The 21,920-nt window shown below is 39.9% G+C and overlaps 1 protein-coding gene across 1 annotated transcript in view; it reads right to left on the bottom strand.

Annotated features, from left to right (window-relative positions):
- GRPR (gastrin releasing peptide receptor) overlaps positions 1 to 21,681 on the bottom strand; it is a 175,337-nt gene extending 153,656 nt beyond the window's left edge. The window contains exon 1 of the mRNA XM_083172430.1: positions 20,874 to 21,681. Within this exon, the coding sequence (XP_083028556.1) occupies positions 20,874 to 21,286 (413 nt within the window). The 5' untranslated portion in view covers positions 21,287 to 21,681. The remainder of the gene's footprint in view (positions 1 to 20,873) is intronic.
- Positions 21,682 to 21,920: the final 239 nt, after the last annotated feature.

Raw genomic sequence — 21,920 nt, forward strand, 5'->3', positions numbered from 1 at the left:
TGTTGTTATGACCTCCTTGTGATGGCGTGTACGCCAATATTGACACAATGCTTTACCCACAGATAATCTGTGATGTTTACAGTGAGTTTCATATAGAGTGCTGACCTTATGTATTGTCCACATTGGTTATCTTATTTGGTGTGAGAATCATGCATTGTTATGTGGTGGTTTATAATGTTTAATTTTTACAGATGCCGCTTCCGGGTTTCTATGGTTACCCGTTTGTTGCAGACGGAGCTGAGGGAGCGACAGACGTTGCCGGCGTCTCAGCCTGACGTGGTTGCTTTGACAACGCGTCTTGCACTTTGGACTCTGAGGAGAACACTAGCTTCACCAGACCAGGAACAACAAGTATTTCCTGCACAGATCCATAGGCATACCATATGGTTACTTTGTCCTTTTAAGGACACATAGGAATATGTACTAAAACGAACTGTATTGGGTTAAATCTAATGAATAAGATCCACCATACAATCTGGACTACAGAAAAATATCCCATGACCGGTTTATAAGCGGTTTATAAGAACGTGACTAAAAACAGGGTCAATCATATAACACTGATTGCCCTGGGCAGACAAAAATGAAGACAACACAAGTAGAGTTGTTCTAGAACCCTTTATTACAGGAACGAAATATATTTTTATCAAGTCTTTTTCAAAGTACAGAAATATCAAGAAAGTCCTGAAAAGACACTTATAATAACTACCATCTTTTCATCCAAACAGAGATTACTGTGTAAATGTCTTTACCCCTGATGAAGTCTTGTTAAAAGACGAAACGCGTTGGGTTTCTGGTTTCATCTGTAAAAACAAAGATTGTACTCCTATGGCAAGAAGAACCTGTTTTTAAGAAATCAATGTTTTAATAAACAGTTTTTTTATGTGGATATACATGTATGGTTCTTTTGGAAAAATCTACAAATAAGGAAAGACAGAAATTATCATTATAACATAGGGCGCCTAACACTATTGTGGGTATATATATATATATATATATATATATATCAAATATATATATCAAACCCCAATATTCCTCCACGCGCTATAGCCTAAAAACTATATTATAAAACAACTGAATAAATGTAGGCTGCCCAACCACAAAGTTCCCTGAGGGCCACGGGAACTAATTGCTAAGATATTTTCCCCAATAGTGGTGAGGCGTCAATTAAGGGAAAACAGTACAATCTATGGGTACAGACAATGGTATAAGTACATACAATTTTATTAAATTCATAAACGAAGTTTAAAAAACGACTCAATGGGTTTCCAGAAATATTAGGTATAGGTGTGTTTTAATAAAAAATATATATAAAATATATATGAATAGAAAGGAACAAGTAGAAGAAAAGTGGTGGTGAACCACAAAAGACGAAGAAGAAAAATGGTGACACTAATATTATTGTTAATACAACTGTAAGTCTACCTTATGGATGATATAGGGTTTCCTATTATCATATATAGGTCCTATTTGGTCCACTGTGTGAATCCTAATAGGATCAATAAACAAGATATATGTATATACATATATATGTATAATAATGTGAATCTATAAATGGTGTTGATAAAACTGATATAATTTCAGTGACCTACCGGTGATTTTATTAGTTCTCCTTATTGGATAATTGATTCTCTTTCAACGAGAATTAAAGATAAAAAGATGGTGCCTAAACATATAAAAGTGAACAAAATTATTTTTTATTTTATATTTCTATTAACTTAGTGATTCTTTTGGGCTTTATAAGTGTCCCATAAAAACTTTATTATTTAGTAATAAATTCGTACCATAAATATTTCTTCTGAAAGGCTTATCTGGCCAAACCTTTTGAAAATATAAGTGAAACCGCCTAAAATACGTTATAGATATGATAGAGTTATTAGTGAAACCAATAAATTGTAAAAAAATAAGAAGAGTAATAGGGTGTATGACATACCCAGGAAGGATTGTTTGGACACTTTCTCTCTCCTAGTATTAGTAGTCCTGTGTTGTATAAAACAATACATAAATATACATACAATCCCAAACTTAACGTTCATAATTGGCTCCTAATAATTAAAAATACACTCTTAAAACAATTTCTATGTTCTTAAAAGACTTTAACAAAGAAAATTATTTTACATGTAGAAATAGTATAAAAATAAAAATAATATGGTAACCCCATGGTGTTTTTGCATAATAATAATCCTTACCGCTCTCGAGGACTTCTGGCTCCCACAGGTTCAGCCAGCAGAATGACTGGACTATACTCCTGTTCTCTATTTAAGGAACTTTTGGTCTGACATCACTTCCTCCTTGTATTTGATAGGTGGTAACCAATGTTCCCTCTAATTTTATGAAGGCTGTGTGCGGCAAAAGATATTGGCTGTGCAACTTTGGAAGGAAATTAACATTTTTGTGCGTCACTTACATATTTAACTGGAAAAAGATGTTCAGCATTTGTGTTAACTACTTTAAAATGATATCGAACATTCAAAACATTTAAACATTCAAAACACAACACACAATGTAGTTAATGGGTGAAACACATTAATGGAGTCCACAATTGCAAAAAGGGGACAACTGCTGCTTTGTGCGCTCAATTGTAATGTCTGTGCGCACGCTCGGCAAGTTGTGTGCGCGCGCACACGCGCACAGCTTAGAGGGAACACTGGTGGTAACTGCTCTTATTATTATCAAGGTTTAATCTGAATGTTTAATGTTAGGATAGAGTCTATTCTATATGTAGTAAGTCTAATGTCCTATACGTTTATTTCCAATACTTAATTCTATATACAAATAGTTTTTTTAGTTAAGATAATATATTTCCCATAATGCCTGGCAATGTCCCAAAATGCATTGCGTTATACCACTTCCGAGTATAACAACTTACTCCTGAACATGCTTAAAGAAGCCCGCTCCAAAAATGTGATATGCAAAGAAGAATTCCTCTATATTTATATAGCAAAACCAAAAATTCCAACATTCTATCACCTTCCAAAGGTGCACAAAAACAGGGAGTCTCCACTAGGAAGACCCATTGTGGCGGGCATCAATTCCCTGTCATCTAATCTATCTCATTTTTTAGATTTAAAATTACAGAAATATGTAATTCAACAACGGTCTTATCTTAAGGATTCCACCCAATTGCTACGAGAACTTCAAGAACTGCAATGGGACCCCTCGTACAGGTGGCTAACTATTGATGTACAGGCCCTTTACACCTGCATCCCACATGACAAAGGCATCAAAGCAATTAGCGAGACCCTGAGAGGCGACATCAGGATCATGGAAGAATATAGGTTCATCCTGAATAGTATTGATTTTATTTTAAATCATAATTATTTCGAATTTAACGGTGACTATTATGTCCAATGCTGTGGTACAGCTATGGACACAAAATTTGCCACAGCTTACGCAAATATTTATATGAATAGCTGGGAAAGAGAACACCTATACACAGACATTGGCTTCAAATTCCCGAACATAATATACTACAGACGGTATATCGACGATTTAATCCTGATTTGGAATGGTGACATGAACAGCGTTGACAATTTTATCAACGAGATCCAAAGAAATTCCTTTAACCTGAAATTTACCCACAAACAAAGCGAAATAAGAGTAGATTATTTGGATCTAGTATTGGAGACTGACGCCAATAAGAACATCACTTCCAAAACCTTCTTTAAACCTACAGATACGACCAGTTATCTTCCAGCTGATAGTTGCCATCTGAAAAAGTGGAAAACCACGGTCCCCTACTCACAATTTGTCCGCTTGAGGAAGAATTGCAGCACATTAGAGGATTACTGGAAACAATCTTCCTTGCTGGTAAAAAAATTCCAAGAGAAGGGTTATGAATTAATCAAGATTGAACAAGATCAACTGAAAGCCTCCACCATACAAAGGGATTCTTTACTTCAAGGAGCAACAAAATCAACTCCCACCCCATTCCAAAACAACAAACCATTTGTCACAAAGTACAATCAAGAACATAACAAAATTAAAAAGTAGAATAAATTATCTAAATTAGTAAATATAACAATGATTTAAATTAATAGAAGATGTTTAGAGAGCGCCACACAATTTTTGAAAAATTGATTACAGTTTATTATAAAAATACATATAAAAATAAATATAAAAATACACAATTAGAAATAACTCATACTGTATAAAAAAGTCACAATAAATGACCAAGATATAATTAATAGTATCCGGCTCCAAATCACTCAATTTAGGAATATATAATGAGATTTCAAATTTTCTTAGACACACAACCCTGTGCGCACCAGGGTGTGTGTATTAATTGAAAAAAAATTAGTCCTCCAAATTTCTTTTTAGAAGATACGTGTATGGCAATTTTTGTCAGTGCCAAAAGAACTTTAAACTTTGATTGGTGAAAATAACAGGACACCCTGAGAGTTGGATAGGTGTCTAATCACCATGAGGTACAGACTGTACAATATATTGGCTGCAATGTTCCTCTGTATGTGAATGTGAAATATACTTATTTGCCGCAGAAGAAAGGTTTTCAATAGGTGAGCTCGCTACGACCCGCTTAGGCTCTAGCTGTATGTGGCGAGCCTCTGTTGTGGGTAGAGCGGGGAGCAAGCCTCACTGACCTGTTGATGTTTGTGACAGGACCTTTTTCTCCAGTGTTAAACGGCTTGCAGACACTTTGAGTAGGTGGCAGCTGTGCGTTATAGAGGATGCAGTCGTTCTCAGGGAAATCAAGATGTGATGAGTGAGGGCTCTGGATAGGTATGGGTCACAAAGTGACAGTCCTTGACGCGTTTCTCCGCAGACGATAACGGCGGTTTCTTCACCACAATCCTTCTGAAGAAACCGCCGTTATCGTCTGCGGAGAAACGCGTCAAGGACTGTCACTTTGTGACCCATACCTATCCAGAGCCCTCACTCATCACATCTTGATTTCCCTGAGAACGAAATGTCTCATGGTGATTAGACACCTATCCAACTCTCAGGGTGTCCTGTTATTTTCACCAATCAAAGTTTAAAGTTCTTTTGGCACTGACAAAAATTGCCATACACGTATCTTCTAAAAAGAAATTTGGAGGACTAATTTTTTTTCAATTAATACACACACCCTGGTGCGCACAGGGTTGTGTGTCTAAGAAAATTTGAAATCTCATTATATATTCCTAAATTGAGTGATTTGGAGCCGGATACTATTAATTATATCTTGGTCATTTATTGTGACTTTTTTATACAGTATGAGTTATTTCTAATTGTGTATTTTTATATTTATTTTTATATGTATTTTTATAATAAACTGTAATCAATTTTTCAAAAATTGTGTGGCGCTCTCTAAACATCTTCTATTAATTTAAATCATTGTTATATTTACTAATTTAGATAATTTATTCTACTTTTTTTATTGACAATTTCCAGAATTGTCTCTGGGAGCGGCCATTATCTAAACTTACCAGATTTGTTCCCCCCCTTTTTTTGTGTGCATGTATTTGTGTATATATGTGTGCATGTATATGTACATATATATACACTGAGTAGTGGATTTATTAAAAGAGATCGCGCCCGATTATATTCTTTTTAAAATTAAAAAGTGCTTAAACAATCATTGGCACCTGTTGTTAAAAGACCCCATTTTAGGCTCTCACCTACCTGAAAAACCCCCTGTAGTATTTAGACGGGCCAACAATCTCAAGAATATGCTAGCTCCTAGCAAATTCAAGACTCCTTCAAGCTCTCCTATCCCACAAGTGCAACATTTTCTAGGAAAAAGATCTGGGTTGTATCCCTGCAACCGCTGCATTTGCTGTCAACACATAGACAGAAAAATTTACTCTTGGCTACACACCAACCATAAGAAACTTCCCCAGTGCCAAGATATAATAACTTGTGACTCTACATACGTCATCTATCTACTGAAGTGTACCTGCAATTTGATTTACGTGGGAAAAACAAAAAGAAACATGAAATTGCGCATACAGGAACACATGTGCAACATTAAAAACAAAATCCAGAACCACAGTGTCCCACGCCACTTTCAGAATTTCCATGGTTCAAATGTTAAAGATCTAACTTTTATAGTACTAGAACAAATAAAACCAGACGAAAGGGGAGGTGATAGTGATTCCACCCTAACAAGACGGGAATCCTACTGGATTTTCTCACTAAATTCTATGATCCCAAATGGTCTGAATGAAACAATAGAAATGGCAGCATTTTTGTGAGACCATAAGGACTTACCCCTAAAAATAGGAATTGATAGTATTTTTCATTGTGTCTTTTATTGTAATGTTTTTCATTGTAATGTTCTTTTATATTGTTCTCCTCTTTTTTTCCTTTTTATTAAGGTCTTCCAATATACTGATTACTGTAAAACCCTAAGGTGTTTAGCTTATGATCATCCCTACCTTGAGAGAAATTAACATATGTACGTTATTCCCCGCATTGGAATAAACAGAAGGTAATAGTAGGAATAATCCCATACAAATTTACTACGAAACGAGTGGAACGCACAGTATCCCACCTTATCATAGTAAATATATCCAAGATGGCGGCGATTTGAAACGCACATCCAGCCTTAGACATAACCGGAAGTAGGAATGTATGAGATACGAACTTAAGATGGCGGCGATTTGAACCGCATATCCGGTTAAGCTTGTGACGCAAACAGGAAGTATTAGAGACCGGGGTCCCTGTAGCAAAAAGCTACTTATCGGGATCGTTGTGACCACATTTAACTGGGAACGGGCGACCTCCTAAAACATCAACTATACGTGTATACATCATCTTACGAGTACTGTTACGTCCGGATTCCTAATGGGGGCACGCAATGCATTTTGGGACATTGCAAGGCATTATGGGAAATATATTATCTTAACTAAAAAACCAATTTGTATATAGAATTAAGTATTGAAATTAAATGTATAGGACATTAGACTTACTAGATATAGAATAGACTCTATCCTAACATTAAACATTCAGATTAAACCTTGATAATAATAAGAGCAGTTACCACCTATCAAATACAAGGAGGAAGTGATGTCAGACCAAAAGTTCCTTAAATAGAGAACAGAAGTATAGTCCAGTCATTCTGCTGGCTGAACCTGTGGGAGACAGAAGTCCTCGAGAGCGGTAAGGATTATCATTATGCAAAAACACCATGGGGTTACCATAATTTTATTTTTATACTATTTCTACATGTAAAATAATTTTCTTTGTGAAAGTCTTTTAAGAAAATAGAAATTGTTTTAAGAGTGTATTTTTAATTATTAGGAGCCAATTATGAACGTTAAGTTTGGGATTGTATGTATATTTATGTATTGTTTTATACAACACAGGACTACTAATACTAGGAGAGAGAAAGTGTCCAAACAATCCTTCCTGGGTATGTCATACACCCTATTACTCTTCTTATTTTTTTACAATTTATTGGTTTCACTAATAACTCTATCATATCTATAACGTATTTTAGGCGGTTTCACTTATATTTTCAAAAGGTTTGGCCAGATAAGCCTTTCAGAAGAAATATTTATGGTACGAATTTATTACTAAATAATAAAGTTTTTATGGGACACTTATAAAGCCCAAAAGAATCACTAAGTTAATAGAAATATAAAATAAAAAATAATTTTGTTCACTTTTATATGTTTAGGCACCATCTTTTTATCTTTCATTCTCGTTGAAAGAGAATCAATTATCCAATAAGGAGAACTAATAAAATCACCGGTAGGTCACTGAAATTATATCAGTTTTATCAACACCATTTATAGATTCACATTATTATACATATATATGTATATACATATATTTTGTTTATTGATCCTATTAGGATTCACACAGTGGACCGAATAGGACCTATATACGATAATAGGAAACCCTATATCATCCATAAGGTAGACTTACAGTTGTATTATCACTAATATTAGTGTCACCATTTTTCTTCTTCGTCTTTTGTGGTTTACCACCACTTTTCTTCTTCTTGTTCCTTTCTCTTCATATATATTTTATATATTTTTTATTAAAACACACCTATACCTAATATTTCTGGAAACCCATTCAGTCCTTTTTTAAACTTCGTTTTTTAAACTTCGTTTATGAATTTAATAAAATTGTATGTACTTATACCATTGTCTGTACCCATAGATTGTACTGTTGTTCCCCTGATGAAGTCTTTATAAGACGAAACGCGTTGGAACATCTATCATATTTTCGTCTTATGACTACGTACCAAATCAAAGAACAAAATAAAAACAATCGCTTGGAGAACATTTCTCTGTCATTTTATTCAAATTGGATGAATTGGATGTTTTCATAAGGACTGTACACTTATTAATTGACGCCTCACCACTATTGGGGAATATATATATATATATATATATATATATATTGTATCTGCACTGTTACTGGCTACATATCTGGCTGTGCAATCACCATGTGGCACCGCTGAATGGCTGCCTGGGTAGTGCACAGCTCAGTAAATATGTTCCCCATGTCCCTTATTAGAATGCATCTAGTGCAGTGGTCAGAGAACTCGGTCCTCATTACCCCAAGCAGTGCATGTTTTGCAGGTCTCCTCACAGAATCACATGTGAAATAATTAACTCCACCTGCGGACCTTATAAAATGTGTCTGTGAGTAATTAGTACACCTGTGCACCTGCTGGGTTACCAGCAAAATATGCACTTTGTGGGGTAATGAGAACCGAGTTCCCTCACCACTGGTCTAGTGCATATCTGTACGCGTGATGTATATCTGTACTGCCATTGTTGCTTGTTCCTTGTACTGATAACCCTTTGTATTACAGTACTGTATGTGCATTGTTATTTTTAATGTCTGTAAAGCGCCTCGAGTCCTATTTGAGAAAGTGCGCTATATACATAAAACTTACTATATATATATATATATATATATATATATATATATATATATATATATATACACACTGACAAGTGTTATATTCATTAATGCACTTAAGACAGTTAAGAGTCTAATTTACTGACTAAAAGGTTGCTCCACCAGTGATCTCCCACTAAGATTCTTTCCTCATAAAAGTACTTGGGAGATTGCTCAACCCTGTCACAAGTTTATTGACTGCACTTCACATTTACATTTCAATGAAGAGCTTCATTTAGAGTTACAGTAGCTATAAATCCTGATAGAAGATACTATTTTACATATTGGCAGTGTGGGGGAAGGGTGAGATTTAAAAGGCAGACTTTGGAGCAGCGTGTTCTACAGTTGCTCACTGTCTCAATATTTGTGCGCAGAATCGAAAAAAGGCAGCATATTTATTTGCATGCACAACATGCCTTTGGGCCTCTTACATCACAAACCTGGTCTGTCCACCTCCAAATGTGCAACCTTTAGCCATACTTCATGACATTTTTTTCTCTCCTCCAGGACAGTGGCCAGAGAACAGGTCCAGTTGATAGGGATGGGGGCTTTTCATCACTAGGCCCATCCCTCCAAAGCATAATGAAATAAATTGCTATGATATGGGTATGGGGAAATTCTGATAGGATTGTGTTCTACTGGTCCTGCACTCACCTCATGGATCTATAATTCATTTCACCATACTCCCCATCCTTCTCATTTCTAAAGGAAGGGGGAGGGGGATACAGGGGTTTCACTTACTCTTCTGGGAAACTGTAATGCAAAATTAGATATTTCAACATACTCAAAATCATGCCCATAGTAACCAATGCCCAAGTTCTGAAAAAAGAGAATACATCACCTGTCACCAGATTGCAATGGCATAAATACCATAGGTGCAGCTGAAAGAGGCCTGTCCTGTCAATATTACATGTATTCTATAAATTTTTCACTATTGGGTGGGACATTGGGGCCCTGGCAAACATTTGCCTTCGGGCCTACAATATATCTAAGTATGCCACTGGACCTGCTCATTGTAATTTTCTACAAAATGTACCAGAGGGCATGTAATGTGGCAAAAGATGAAGTGGAGGCACTATAGTGTGACATAATATGAACTGGGGACACTGTAATGTGACATAATATGAACTGTCTGGATACACTTTACTGTATGTCATAATGTGAATAGGGTTAATGTTTTGCATAATATGTACTAGCAGCCTACAATGTGATGTCGGGCCAGATGTATCAAGCTTCAAAAAGTGATAAAACAGCTTGTCAATCAGCTCCTGTTTTTTAAAATCCAGCTTGTAACATGGCAGGTAGGAGCTGATTGGCTGGCTGTTAATCACTCTCCATTATATCACGTGAAATAAGGGACTACTATGGTTCATGAAATAATAGGGCACTATTATAAGACACAACATTAGACACTATTATGGGTCAGAAAATGAACTAAGCCACTTTTATGAGGCATAACATTGACAACTGCTGTGGAAAGGTGTCTCTCTATAAGCATTGGAACAGGGGCCCCTTCAAAATGTTGCCCTTTGCTACAATCCTGCCCCTTCACAATGTAGAGAGTGCATGATCTGCAGCTAGGGTTGCCACCTCATGCATCACCGATTCCTGGAGATCCCCCCCCCCCCCCCACAACAAGCGAGCGGGCGGAAACTAATTCAGTAAGAGGGCGGAGCTAAGATTGGAGTGCGACCTGGGATCAGACTAAAAAATGCCCATTACACATAATGCCACACACCATAATGCCCATTAAACATAATGCCACCACAGGGACCTTGCTGGCATTAGCTATACAGTGGAGGGTTTAGGGTTGATTCCGCCATGTGAGAGCCCTGTGGGAGTTGATGGACATTGCCACATGGTGGGAATGGGGATGGAACAATGCCGCTGGGTGTAAAAAGGTGATTCAGTGTGTGTGTTGAAGAAGATGCAGATAGGTGGGGGTTTAGGGGTGGGCTATGGACGATGCCACCCAGTGTGAGTGCAGTGGGACAGAACAGTGTTGCAGCCAACTAGGAAGGGGTGGGAGAGGGGGCTACACTGAATATGGGTTGGATGTGGGGAGTTATGGTGATAGCACACACCTGATACTAAACTGCAGCATCTGTGAGTAAAACAGCAGCTCCCTTGTAAGTGCACTTATGGCTCACAAATAGCAATCACAAGAAAATGGCCACCGCTGTATGAGGACACAGGGACATCACTGCCAGATTGCTAGCGGTAATTGACTGCGCGCGGCTTGCTGTGGGTTGAACGATGCATGCCAGGCAGCGGCAGAGCCGCAGGGGGAGGGAGAGAATCCTGGAATCCGGGTGACTGGAAAAGGTGACTGGAAAAGCCTCTTGGAGGGTTGCCACCAAATCCGGGAGAATCACGGAAATCCGGAAGAGGTGGCAAGCCTATCTGCAGTCCTTGATAAATATGTATTTAGTAAACACTGCTATACCATGCATGACAATGTGTGACATTAACAACAGCAACGCACGTTAGAAAAACCATAGTCCTGTACAATATAAAGTACAGTATATGTTAAATGTATAATTCCAATGTACTAGAAATGTACTAGAAATGAACCTGATCCCTAGAGTTAGAGGTGGGCACACATGCCACTGCCTGCATGTAAGCTATGCTGCTTGGTTTATTGTAAGAATAAATACTACAGATTGGGCTGCCACTGCTATGATGCTAGGGTGGGCAACACCAAGAATTAATCTTTTTCAATATAGCCAAGCACCGGTAATAGATGACGGGTCATTTAATAAAAGCAGGCAATAGAGGAGCTGAAGCATAGCACAGATTATGCAGTGCTATTTACACAGTCTCCCCAATGATCCGTTACCCACCACTGAGATATAATAAAGTAACATCTTAAAGGTGTGGGAGGATGCCATCATAGGTTGGAACAGGGCAGCATCCTAGAGATATATCAAATGGGCAATGGGCTGAATGGGAACCTTTGGATTTGTTGATTGGGGGGATCCTATGATCCCAACCTCTGTTTAGGAAACCCAGCCTAAAAAAGGTCTGTATGGGGCTACCCAAATGCGACTCTTTTGTATTATATTGCCTGATTTAGAAAGTTAGTTCTTAGCTTGGTGCAGACCACTTCTTGTTGTTTGAAAATGGAGTGGCCATGTGAACCTGTTACAAAGGTCCATATCATAGACATTCCAAAGAACCACTTGGTGACAAACCCAAAGAAGCTTAATGCAGTGTGGTCCCCGTTCCTCACAGAGCTAGTGAATATGCCTCTGGTTTCTACAGTAATTGAGAAGTGGAACTAAAGGACTGTTAAGAAAGCTATCTAAAATGTTACCCATAACAATTAATCCCCATACCTGAGACATACCTGATGCCCCCTGGCATCATTGACTCTCTGCCAGCCTAATTGACTCTCCACCCCACACCCACCCCATGCTGGCCTTCCCTACAGGAAGATGGCGCTGCAAATGGCTGCCTAGGAACACTGTGCACTCAGCCTTAAGTAAACCCTGTGTCTCCCATGTGATAACTGTACTGTCTCTGCTATAATCTGTGCTGTTCTTGCTCATTCTGTTACCTGAAAATAACGTGGGTCACAACGTGACAGAAAAAGGAAGAACAAAAAGCCTTTTTGTTCTTCCTTTTTCTGTCACGTTGTGACCCACGTTATTTTCAGTTCATATGCTGAACATTTTTGGGAGCACCACCAACCAAATACCACTCGACATTTGAATAAAGGTGGTAACTACGTTGGTTATGTCAAATTATGTACGTAATTATTAATCCTATTTCGTTCACCAGTGCCACTCCCGATCCATATTGTACAAATATCATTCTGTTACCTACCTGGCTGCTGCAATGACCAGTGGCACCGCTGATGGCTGCCTAGGTGCTGTGCAGCTTGTCGGCGTATATGTTCCCTGTGTGATAACTGTACTATCCCTGCTTATATTCTTACCTACCTGGCTGCTGCAATGACCAGTGACGCAGCTGATGGCTTTCTAGGTGCTGTGCAGCTTGTCGGGTATGTGTTCCCCGCATGTAATGTCTTAACAAATGGATCTTATCTCCCCCCTCCCCCATCCCTGCTCGATGCTGCACTGTAATCCACAAAAAATCCTAGTGTGCGCAAGAACACGTGGCCAATAAAGTTGATTCTGATAGGAAAGAGTACTAATATAAGTAAATATGATTGGAAAAAAAGCACTTTCTGTAGAGAACAGAGATGGGAAGTATCTTTAAGTTTCTTCAAGATTTACCTTATCTTCTATTATCAATGCATCACCAGCATTTAATTATTTATTTATTAACAGTTTCTTTTATAGCGCACACAGATTCCGCAGAGCTTTACAGAGTATAGTTGAACATTCACATCAGTCCCTGCCCCAGTGGAGTTTACAATCTATATTCCCTACCACATATACATGCACACAGACATTCTAGGGTTAATTTTGTTGGGAGCCAATTAGCCTACCAGTATATTTTTTGGATTGGATTTAATTCTGGTGGCATGCATGATACTCTTCTTGTCAGGACAGCTCTTACAATATCTAGCTTTCCTGGCTGACACTTGGTCACACACATGTGCAACAGCAAATAATAGATGTTTGCAGAAAATATCTCGGTACATATGGCCAGACTTCAGCCCCACAGAAACATATGAGGACTGTTCTGCAGGACCATAATAATATATATTATATGGGAGATCCAAAAATGATGCAGTATTCCAATGAAACAGGTAGTTAGTTATAAGAAGATTTACCACAATTATACCTTTTGGTATATGTTGCCTATAATGACCTGATACTTCAATCAAAAACATCCTTGGCAGATTCTGCAGCATCCTGTTTAGCAGGAACCTTTTTTTATTTTTCCTGTGGAGGAATAGTTTGACAGCATAAGATGCCCCATTTCACCTCCAGCTGGACACCAGCTGGACACCAACATTGACAAAGAACTTTCTGTGGTGGGAAGGAGAGACTGATTCAATCCATCCCATATAATATGCTATATACGTATGTTATATGTACATGTCCTGCATAATTCTACTGTTTGAATTATATTTAGAATGTAATTATACAGACCTACAGTAGCTTATGCTGCAAGTGTTATCCACTGACTGCAAATGACTCTTAAAACATGAACTACTAAGGGCCAGATTCTGTAAGCTTCAACAGTGATAAAATGGAGAGTGATAAACAGCCAGCCAATCAGCTCCAACCAGCCATGTACAGACTGTGTTTGAAGCTTTTGAAGCTTAAGGTGGCCATACATCAGAAAGATATTGTACCCAATCATACAATCTCAACTGATTGTGGATTGTATGCAGATTGTGTGCACATCTTATGTACATAATCATACAATCAATCAGCAGATGGATTGTATGACTGATTGTAAGATGGATTGTATGCAGATTGTGTGCACATCTTGTGTACACAATCATGCAGTAGATGGATTGTATGATTGATTGTATGATCGATTGTATGATCGATTGTGTGTAGGTTGTGTGTCCAAAAACCACCAAGGACTGCCGGGGATTTCAAGGGAAATTGTACACAATCATGAGCGCAATCGATCTTAAGATCGATCTTTCTGATGTATGGCCAGCTTTAGACTTATCACTTTTGAAACTTAAGCAGGCCATACATCAGAAAGATCGATCTTAAGATTGATTGCGCTCATGATTGTGTACAATTTCCCTTGAAATCCCCGGCAGTCCTTGGTGGTTTTTGGACACACAATCGATCATACAATCAATCATACAATCAATCTACTGCATGATTGTGTACACAAGATGTGCACACAATCTGCATACAATCCATCTTACAATCAGTCATACAATCCATCTGCTGATTGATTGTATGATTATGTACATAAGATGTGCACACAATCTGCATACAATCCATTTTACAATCAGTTGAGATTGTATGATTGGGTACAATATCTTTCTGATGTATGGCCACCTTTAGACTTAGGGACAGATGTATCAAACTTCAAAAGTGATAAAATGGAGAGTGATAAACAACCAGCTAATCGGCTCCTACCTGTCGTTTTTCAAACCCAGCCTGTAACATGATAGGTAGGAGCTGATTGGCTGGCTGTTTATCACTCTCCATTTTATCACTTTATGAAGCTTGATACAGCTGCCTGTTTTTGATCATGAAATCAAGATCCAAAGCCAAAACATTCTCAGAGACATCAGATAAGAGAGCAAGAGATGAGAAACAAAATGAACTACAGTACTTAAGGAACCATACACACTGGGCGATTTTGAGCTGAAATCAGTTTTGAAGTTTGAGCGCCTTTCAGCTGAATAGCTGCCCAGTGTGCACAGGGCAGCGGTGAGCGCTGATACAGGCTCTTGCATCATTGCCGGCCACCGCCACTCATCTGCTGGTATCACCAGCCGATGAACAACAGGGAATCAGCTTTCCATAGCATCCTACTATGGAAAGTCATCCACCCCCTGTGAAAATCGCTGCCCATGGGGAAAATCACCCAGTGTGTATGGACCTTTAGGCAGACGATTGGCAATAGATAGATAAATAGATAGAGAACATTTCAAATTCCCTTTGCTCGGTTAGGTTGGATGTCTTCTTAAGCAAACTTTCATCAGGGTTGTCCCATGTTTACCTCTTGTGACAGGTTGCAGTTGTCTGGAAACACCCCTCGACAAAGCAGTGGAAGATGGTGTGTAATGTAGTTTCTCACCTTGAGAGTATCTTCTGGTGAAATTCTTTGTAATATACAAATATTCTCAATGTTTACAGTAGTTTATACTAGAGTTATACTCGTCAGTCTTTCGCAGTGTGTTTTCGGTACTTGTTTCCTATCTGGGCGCCCGCTACGTTAATTGCGCACCATGCTATTCTCCGTATAAAAATCGGATCACATCGCATCGGATACCACAAATGCACATACACGATATTGAATGATGCGATGCGATCAGATTTCGTTCCCGCTTTTATGGTTGGCCCATAGGATATATAGGAAACCCCCCCTGATGGTTTAAAATGCGCCTCCATTGTTAACGCCACCCCAGTATTGACGTCAACCCGAAGCGTGGCGAGCGCAGCGAGCCCCGCGAGGGGCGGGGGTACTCGTCCTCCGACTTTTTCATACCCCCACTATCCACGTCGGCGTGGAGTTGAGAATAGAAAGTGTGACGAGAGCAGCGAGCCACCGAGCCCGAAGCGTGGCGAGCGCAGCGAGCCCCGCGAGGGGACGCGGATACTTCACAGGTATCCGTGTCCCCTCGCGGGCTTCACAGGTATCCGCGTCCCCTCGCGGGGCTCGCTGCGCTCGCCACGCTTCGGGCTCGGTGGCTCGCTGCGCTCGCCACACTATTCTATTCTCAACTCCACGCCGACGTGGATAGTGGGGGTATGAAAAAGTCGGAGGACGCGTACCGCCGCCCCTCGCGGGGCTCGCTGCGCTCGCCACGCTTCGGGTTGACGTCAATACTGGGGTGGCGCTAACAATGGAGGCGCAATTAAACCATCAGGGGGGGTTTCCTATACAAATCGTGGGTTTGCGGGGTTATTACATTTAAATCAATGTAAAATCGGGTCTCAGGGACCATTTAACATTGATTCCAATGTAAAAATCGGGGTTGATCGCGTCACCGCTTGCGATGCGATCCGATTTAAAATGTAATCAGATCAGATCGGATAGCATCGTATGCCATCGTACATCATCGAGTACCGAATCCGATGCGATGCGATCCGATTTCATTACGGTGCCGTACGTAGAAAACCTGGGCGCCCAGATAGGAAACAAGTACCGTGTTTTCTGCTATAAAGTGGCTCTTACAGTCTGTTAGAAAAAGCCACAATTCTTCATATTTAATCCCACAGGTTTTCTCTAACATTGCAGAGTCCGGAGTGTCATCATAATCTTATTACTTTGCGTTATGTGAAGACGATAGCTGAGCACAGATACATACAGCTGCAGGTGGTCACATTCCCTTGGTGACTAGCGCTTTCATTGTCAAATAATGTACTGTAATATCTCATTGCACAAATTTCTGAATGACGACCTGTTATAGCACATTATTCAGATCCTGGTGCCTTGGAGACACAAGAGCATGATTAGCCCTGCAGTATAACTTAATACATACCTACAGGATTACATCCTACATTGTGGATATTACAATACAGTAATAATTAGTAGATACAGAATCTAAGGGACAAGATATGCAGATTTAATGAAAGACTACCACCTTATGTATTATTATTATTATTATTATTATTAATACAATAATAATAATAATAATAATAATAGTAATAATAATAATAGTAATAATAATAATAATAATAATAATAATAATAATAATAGTAATAATACTATATAGCACCTACATACTACATAGCTCTTTACAGAAAATATTTCATTACATCCGTCCAGACCCATTGGAGCTTACAGTCTGAGGGGGTTATTCTGGTCTGTACGCTCGCTCGCTGTTTTTTTTATCTGCACATGTGCATGTGCATGTGCCAGGTGCAAGCGGCCACAGTAAACAGAGTGCTCACACCCACCACTGTGGGTGGGGGGGGGCATGGGGTGGTGGCGGGTATTAGCGCTCATGGGAACGGCCAGCATTTCATGGGTGACGTGGGTGACGTCACCCATTGACGTGGGTGCTGATGGTGGGCCGCTGACATCACCGGATGTCAGCAGCCTGCCATTCTCCCCTTAGGAATAATCGCAAAACTAAGACACCACAGAGTGTCTTAGTTTAGTGGCGTTCCTTCCACTTAATTCGATGGTCGACGACCATCGAAAGATGTGGGTGTTTTTCCATAGGCTGCGAATGGACGTTTATGCAAAACATCCATTTACAGCCGTGCGGGGGAATTCACCCCAGGGGAGCGGCGGAATATGGGAAAAACGGGCGGGTGAAAAATGACACACAGCGATGTGAAAGTCACAGCGCTGCGTGTCAACCAGAATAAGGTCCAAAATTCCGACCACACAACTGCATTCAGGTCAGTTTGGTCAGAATCCAATAAGCCAAACAGAATCTTTATAGTGTGGAAGGAAACTGGAGCACCTGCAGAATATCCACACAGGGGGGGGGGGGGGGGTATTCTAGTTCACTCTTTCTGACAAATTCCTTCTTAGATGGACAAAACCATGTGCACTGCAGGTGGGGCAGATGTTCCTTGTGCAGGGAGAATTAGATTTGGGTGGGGTTTTACTTCAAAGTGAGATCTATATTGCAGTGCAAAAATAAATCAGTCAGTATTTTCCCTACACAGAAACAAAATAACTCACCCAAATCTAATTCTCTCTGCACATTTTACATCTGTCCCCCCCCTGCAGTGCACATGGTTTTGTCCATCTAAGAAGGAATTTGTCAGAAAGAGTGGACTAGAATAACCCCCAGGGAGAGAACATGCAAACTACACACTGATAAACCTATGACCCCAGTGTACTACTGCCCCAATTCTATTTCCATGAATGAACAGTACATATATTGTTACAAATAAAAATAAACATTAATATGCTTCAAATTTTCATCTTCATTTTCCTGCAACATATAATATGAGCAATACAGTATGTGCTATGCAATTATGGTAAATATTTCATGGGTTAATCAACAGCTTCTATAAAGGAACAGTCTATGAGCCTATAAATATAGCAAAACAAACTGCTATCATATACTGTACAGAAGTTTGGTTACATGACAAATACATTATACATCTGCACTTATTTGGGGAATAATGCTGGGTACACACCAAAATGATTGGATTGGGTGCAAATCATATGCAAATCGTATGCAAATCGTGCAATCTGATTTGCATAAGATCGGATCCCAATCCGATCCCATCTGTATTCAGATGAATGGATCTTATAGAGATCCTACCTGCAGCAGGTAGGATCGGAATCGGATCCAATTCGGATCCAACCAAACGATTTTGACCAGTGGCGTAACTAAAACTTTTGCGCCCCCCCGCCGGGACAATTTCACCGCCCCCCCCCCCCCCCCCCCCGTTAAAAGACCCCCCCGGGAGCTGGCAGGGGGGTCCGTGCGGCGCGGAGGTACCTGTATTAAAGGAGAGCCTGGAGGTCCCTGCGCCGCCTAGTATGATGCTGCCGGGGTCCCTGCGCCTGCGGCGCTGAGTATGATGCTGCCGGGGTCCCTGCAGTGAAGTGGAAATAACGCGCTATCTCCAGCGGAGATAGCGCGTTATTTCCACTTCACTGCAGGGACCCCGGCAGCATCATACTCAGCGCCGCAGGCACATGGACCTCCTGGCTCTCCCTTAAACAGGTACCTCCGCGCCGCACAGACCCCCCTGCCAGCTCCCGCTGCACCCACATGCAGTGGGGAGCTGGCGGAGATCCACCAGCGCCCGCAGCCCCCCGGCGCCTCCCCGCCACCGCGGGGGCTGCGGCCTAATTGTTACGCCACTGATTTTGACCCAATCTGCATCCAATCTGCATCCAATCAGTCTGAATTGGATCCAGATTGATGGGTTTGTGCCCAAATCGTTTTGGTGTGTACCCAGCATAAAACAAGGAACAAACCATCCAAACACTTTGTGCTATTAAAACAAGACATATTTGTGTCTGAGAAAAAATATATACTTTTCTCCCATTCCTGCCATTTATAAACTAAGAGATATCATTTCCTATTACTATAAGAATTTGCTAATGCTGCAACTGGGCAATATTGAGATTATTCAATAAATGAGGAGATGTGTTTCTATATAGTATTTATGCTCACTTTTCTGGGATAAGGTACTTAACATTGTTCTCCTAATAATAATAATAATAATAATAATAATAATTATTACAGATAATATTTAAACATCAGTAAATAAGATTTTAATATTGCCAAGGCACACCATGAGATCCCCACAGGGAAAAACACATTGGTCCCCACAGGGAAAAAAACAAAACTATTGGCCCCCATATAAAAACTATCACACTGGTCCCCACAGGTAACAAAAATAAAATACATTGGCCCTTTACATGAAAAGAAGAGATGAGTAAATAACAGTTGAACTGGTGGTGGCTGTAAACTGGTTTGGGCATCTCTAGATCTGGGGGTGCACTTGAGAATAGCTCAAGGCACACTAGTGTGCCACGGCACAGTGGTTGAAAAACACTGTTCTAGAAGATGCTAAATACATAAGTAAAATCTGATTGGTTGCTATGGGTAACATCCCATCCTCAATAGAAATGCCATCTTAGTTGGCATTAGGGTCAATCTGGTCAGAATCCAATAAACCAAACAGAATGTTTATAGCATGTGGACGGAAAGTGGAGCACCTGCAGGAAACCCCGCACAAGGAGAGAACATGCAAACTACACACTCATATGCCCATGGCCAAAATTAAACCTATGACCCCATTGCGGTAAAGCCCCAATTCTATCCCCATATACTTATTTAGGTAATAATACAATGAACAAACAATTCAAACGCCTTGTGCTATTAAAACAGGACATATTTGTTTCGGAGAAGCAATAAAAACCATTTTTTCTTCTATTTCTGCTCTTTAAAAGCAATATAATTTCCTCGTACTATAACAATTTGCTACTGTTGCATCTGGGAAATATTGATATTTTAAATACATATTCAATAAATGGGGAGATGTGTTTCCATCAAATATTTTAGCTCACTTTACTGCAGTAAGTATCTCACCATGGCATTCCCAATAATAGTATCACATAATAGTACAAAAATGCTAAATGACTAATTACCAATATTATTATAACATAATACAAATAGTCATGTTGAAAGTAATGGGTAAATAAACTGAACTATGCAATAAGTCACATATTGACTATGCCTTTTATATTTACTAAAGGTGCTTATTAATATTGAGCACTATACATAATGACAGATCTTTTATTTAATGTATACATAATTCATAGTTTGTAAATGAACATACATGGGGTCTTCATATTGAAAGGTCTGTGAAATGAATAGCAGCAGGATTCACAACTTATTGTATATATTCATATATTGTAGCAACTGCTGCAGCTGCCACCTTAGACTGGCATTAGAGTACACCACCTACCTGTCAGCAGAGAGGGCAGTCAGCGTGAACACTGATACCCCAACAGATGTAAGTTGTATATAAGGAATAAGCTTGCAGCCCACCCTTCCGAACAGCCACTTATCTGCCAGGTACCTGCTGGCATCCACTGGGGCACAAGTCACCAACAGCAGCAGATCTCCCAGTGCCAGGCTGGAGATGAACAGATTAGGGACATTTCTCATGGATTTGACAGTGCAGAAAATCTTGATCAGTGTGACATTGCCAATAAGACCGATGAGGATGATGAGCCCATATATAGGGGCGATGGCATAAGTGACCCCTGGGTAGAACCAGTCCTCCACAGAGTGGTTGGAGCTCTGGTTAAAGCAAGAGCTGGGCACTGCAAAGTTATCTCCTTCAAAGTCCAACAACAGGCAGTTCTCCGGGCTCATTGTTACCCGGTATGTGAAATCACCAGGAGTGGTAAGAGATGCCTGTCTTCTACCAAATTCACTTTTAGTTCCTCCACGTGTTCACATGGCACCTTTCTACGTCTTCATTGGGTCCTTTAGATGACTACTTGTACGTCCCATGAATCAATTGCTATTGGAAATAGTTTAAGAACACCCACTTTTAGATATTGGCTGGGTAACACATACCTTTTATCCCCTGACACATTGCAAACTTGCCTTCTGTTTTCAGTCTGTGCTGCTCTGGTATGAAGGCAAGTCAGTGAGCAGCTACTGTATCTGGAGACTGTGTGATCCTGATGTTCCCATTATCCACCTGCTCACACTAAGCAGAGCAGTCATCTGCTTCTGCTGCCCGAGTCTCACAGAGGTTTGTGCAGGAACAGAAGACAGAGGCCCCCTACTGGGCGAGGAGCGCACAGCTTACTACACTGCTTCAATGAAAAGCTTTTTTGTGCCGTTGACAGTGTGTTTTGCAGAATAGTCAGGGGACTGGGAGAGATGCATATACGCACACAGTCCGCCTGGTAATTAGCTGGGATACAAAGGCAAAATTATTTGCTGTCATGACATGAATTACAGTTGTATGAATGTAGATGTGGGGGATAGAGTGACA

Source organism: Crinia signifera, chromosome 2 (assembly GCF_055691185.1).
Source record: "Crinia signifera chromosome 2, ASM5569118v1, whole genome shotgun sequence".
In the NCBI taxonomy this organism is placed as follows: domain Eukaryota; kingdom Metazoa; phylum Chordata; class Amphibia; order Anura; family Myobatrachidae; genus Crinia; species Crinia signifera.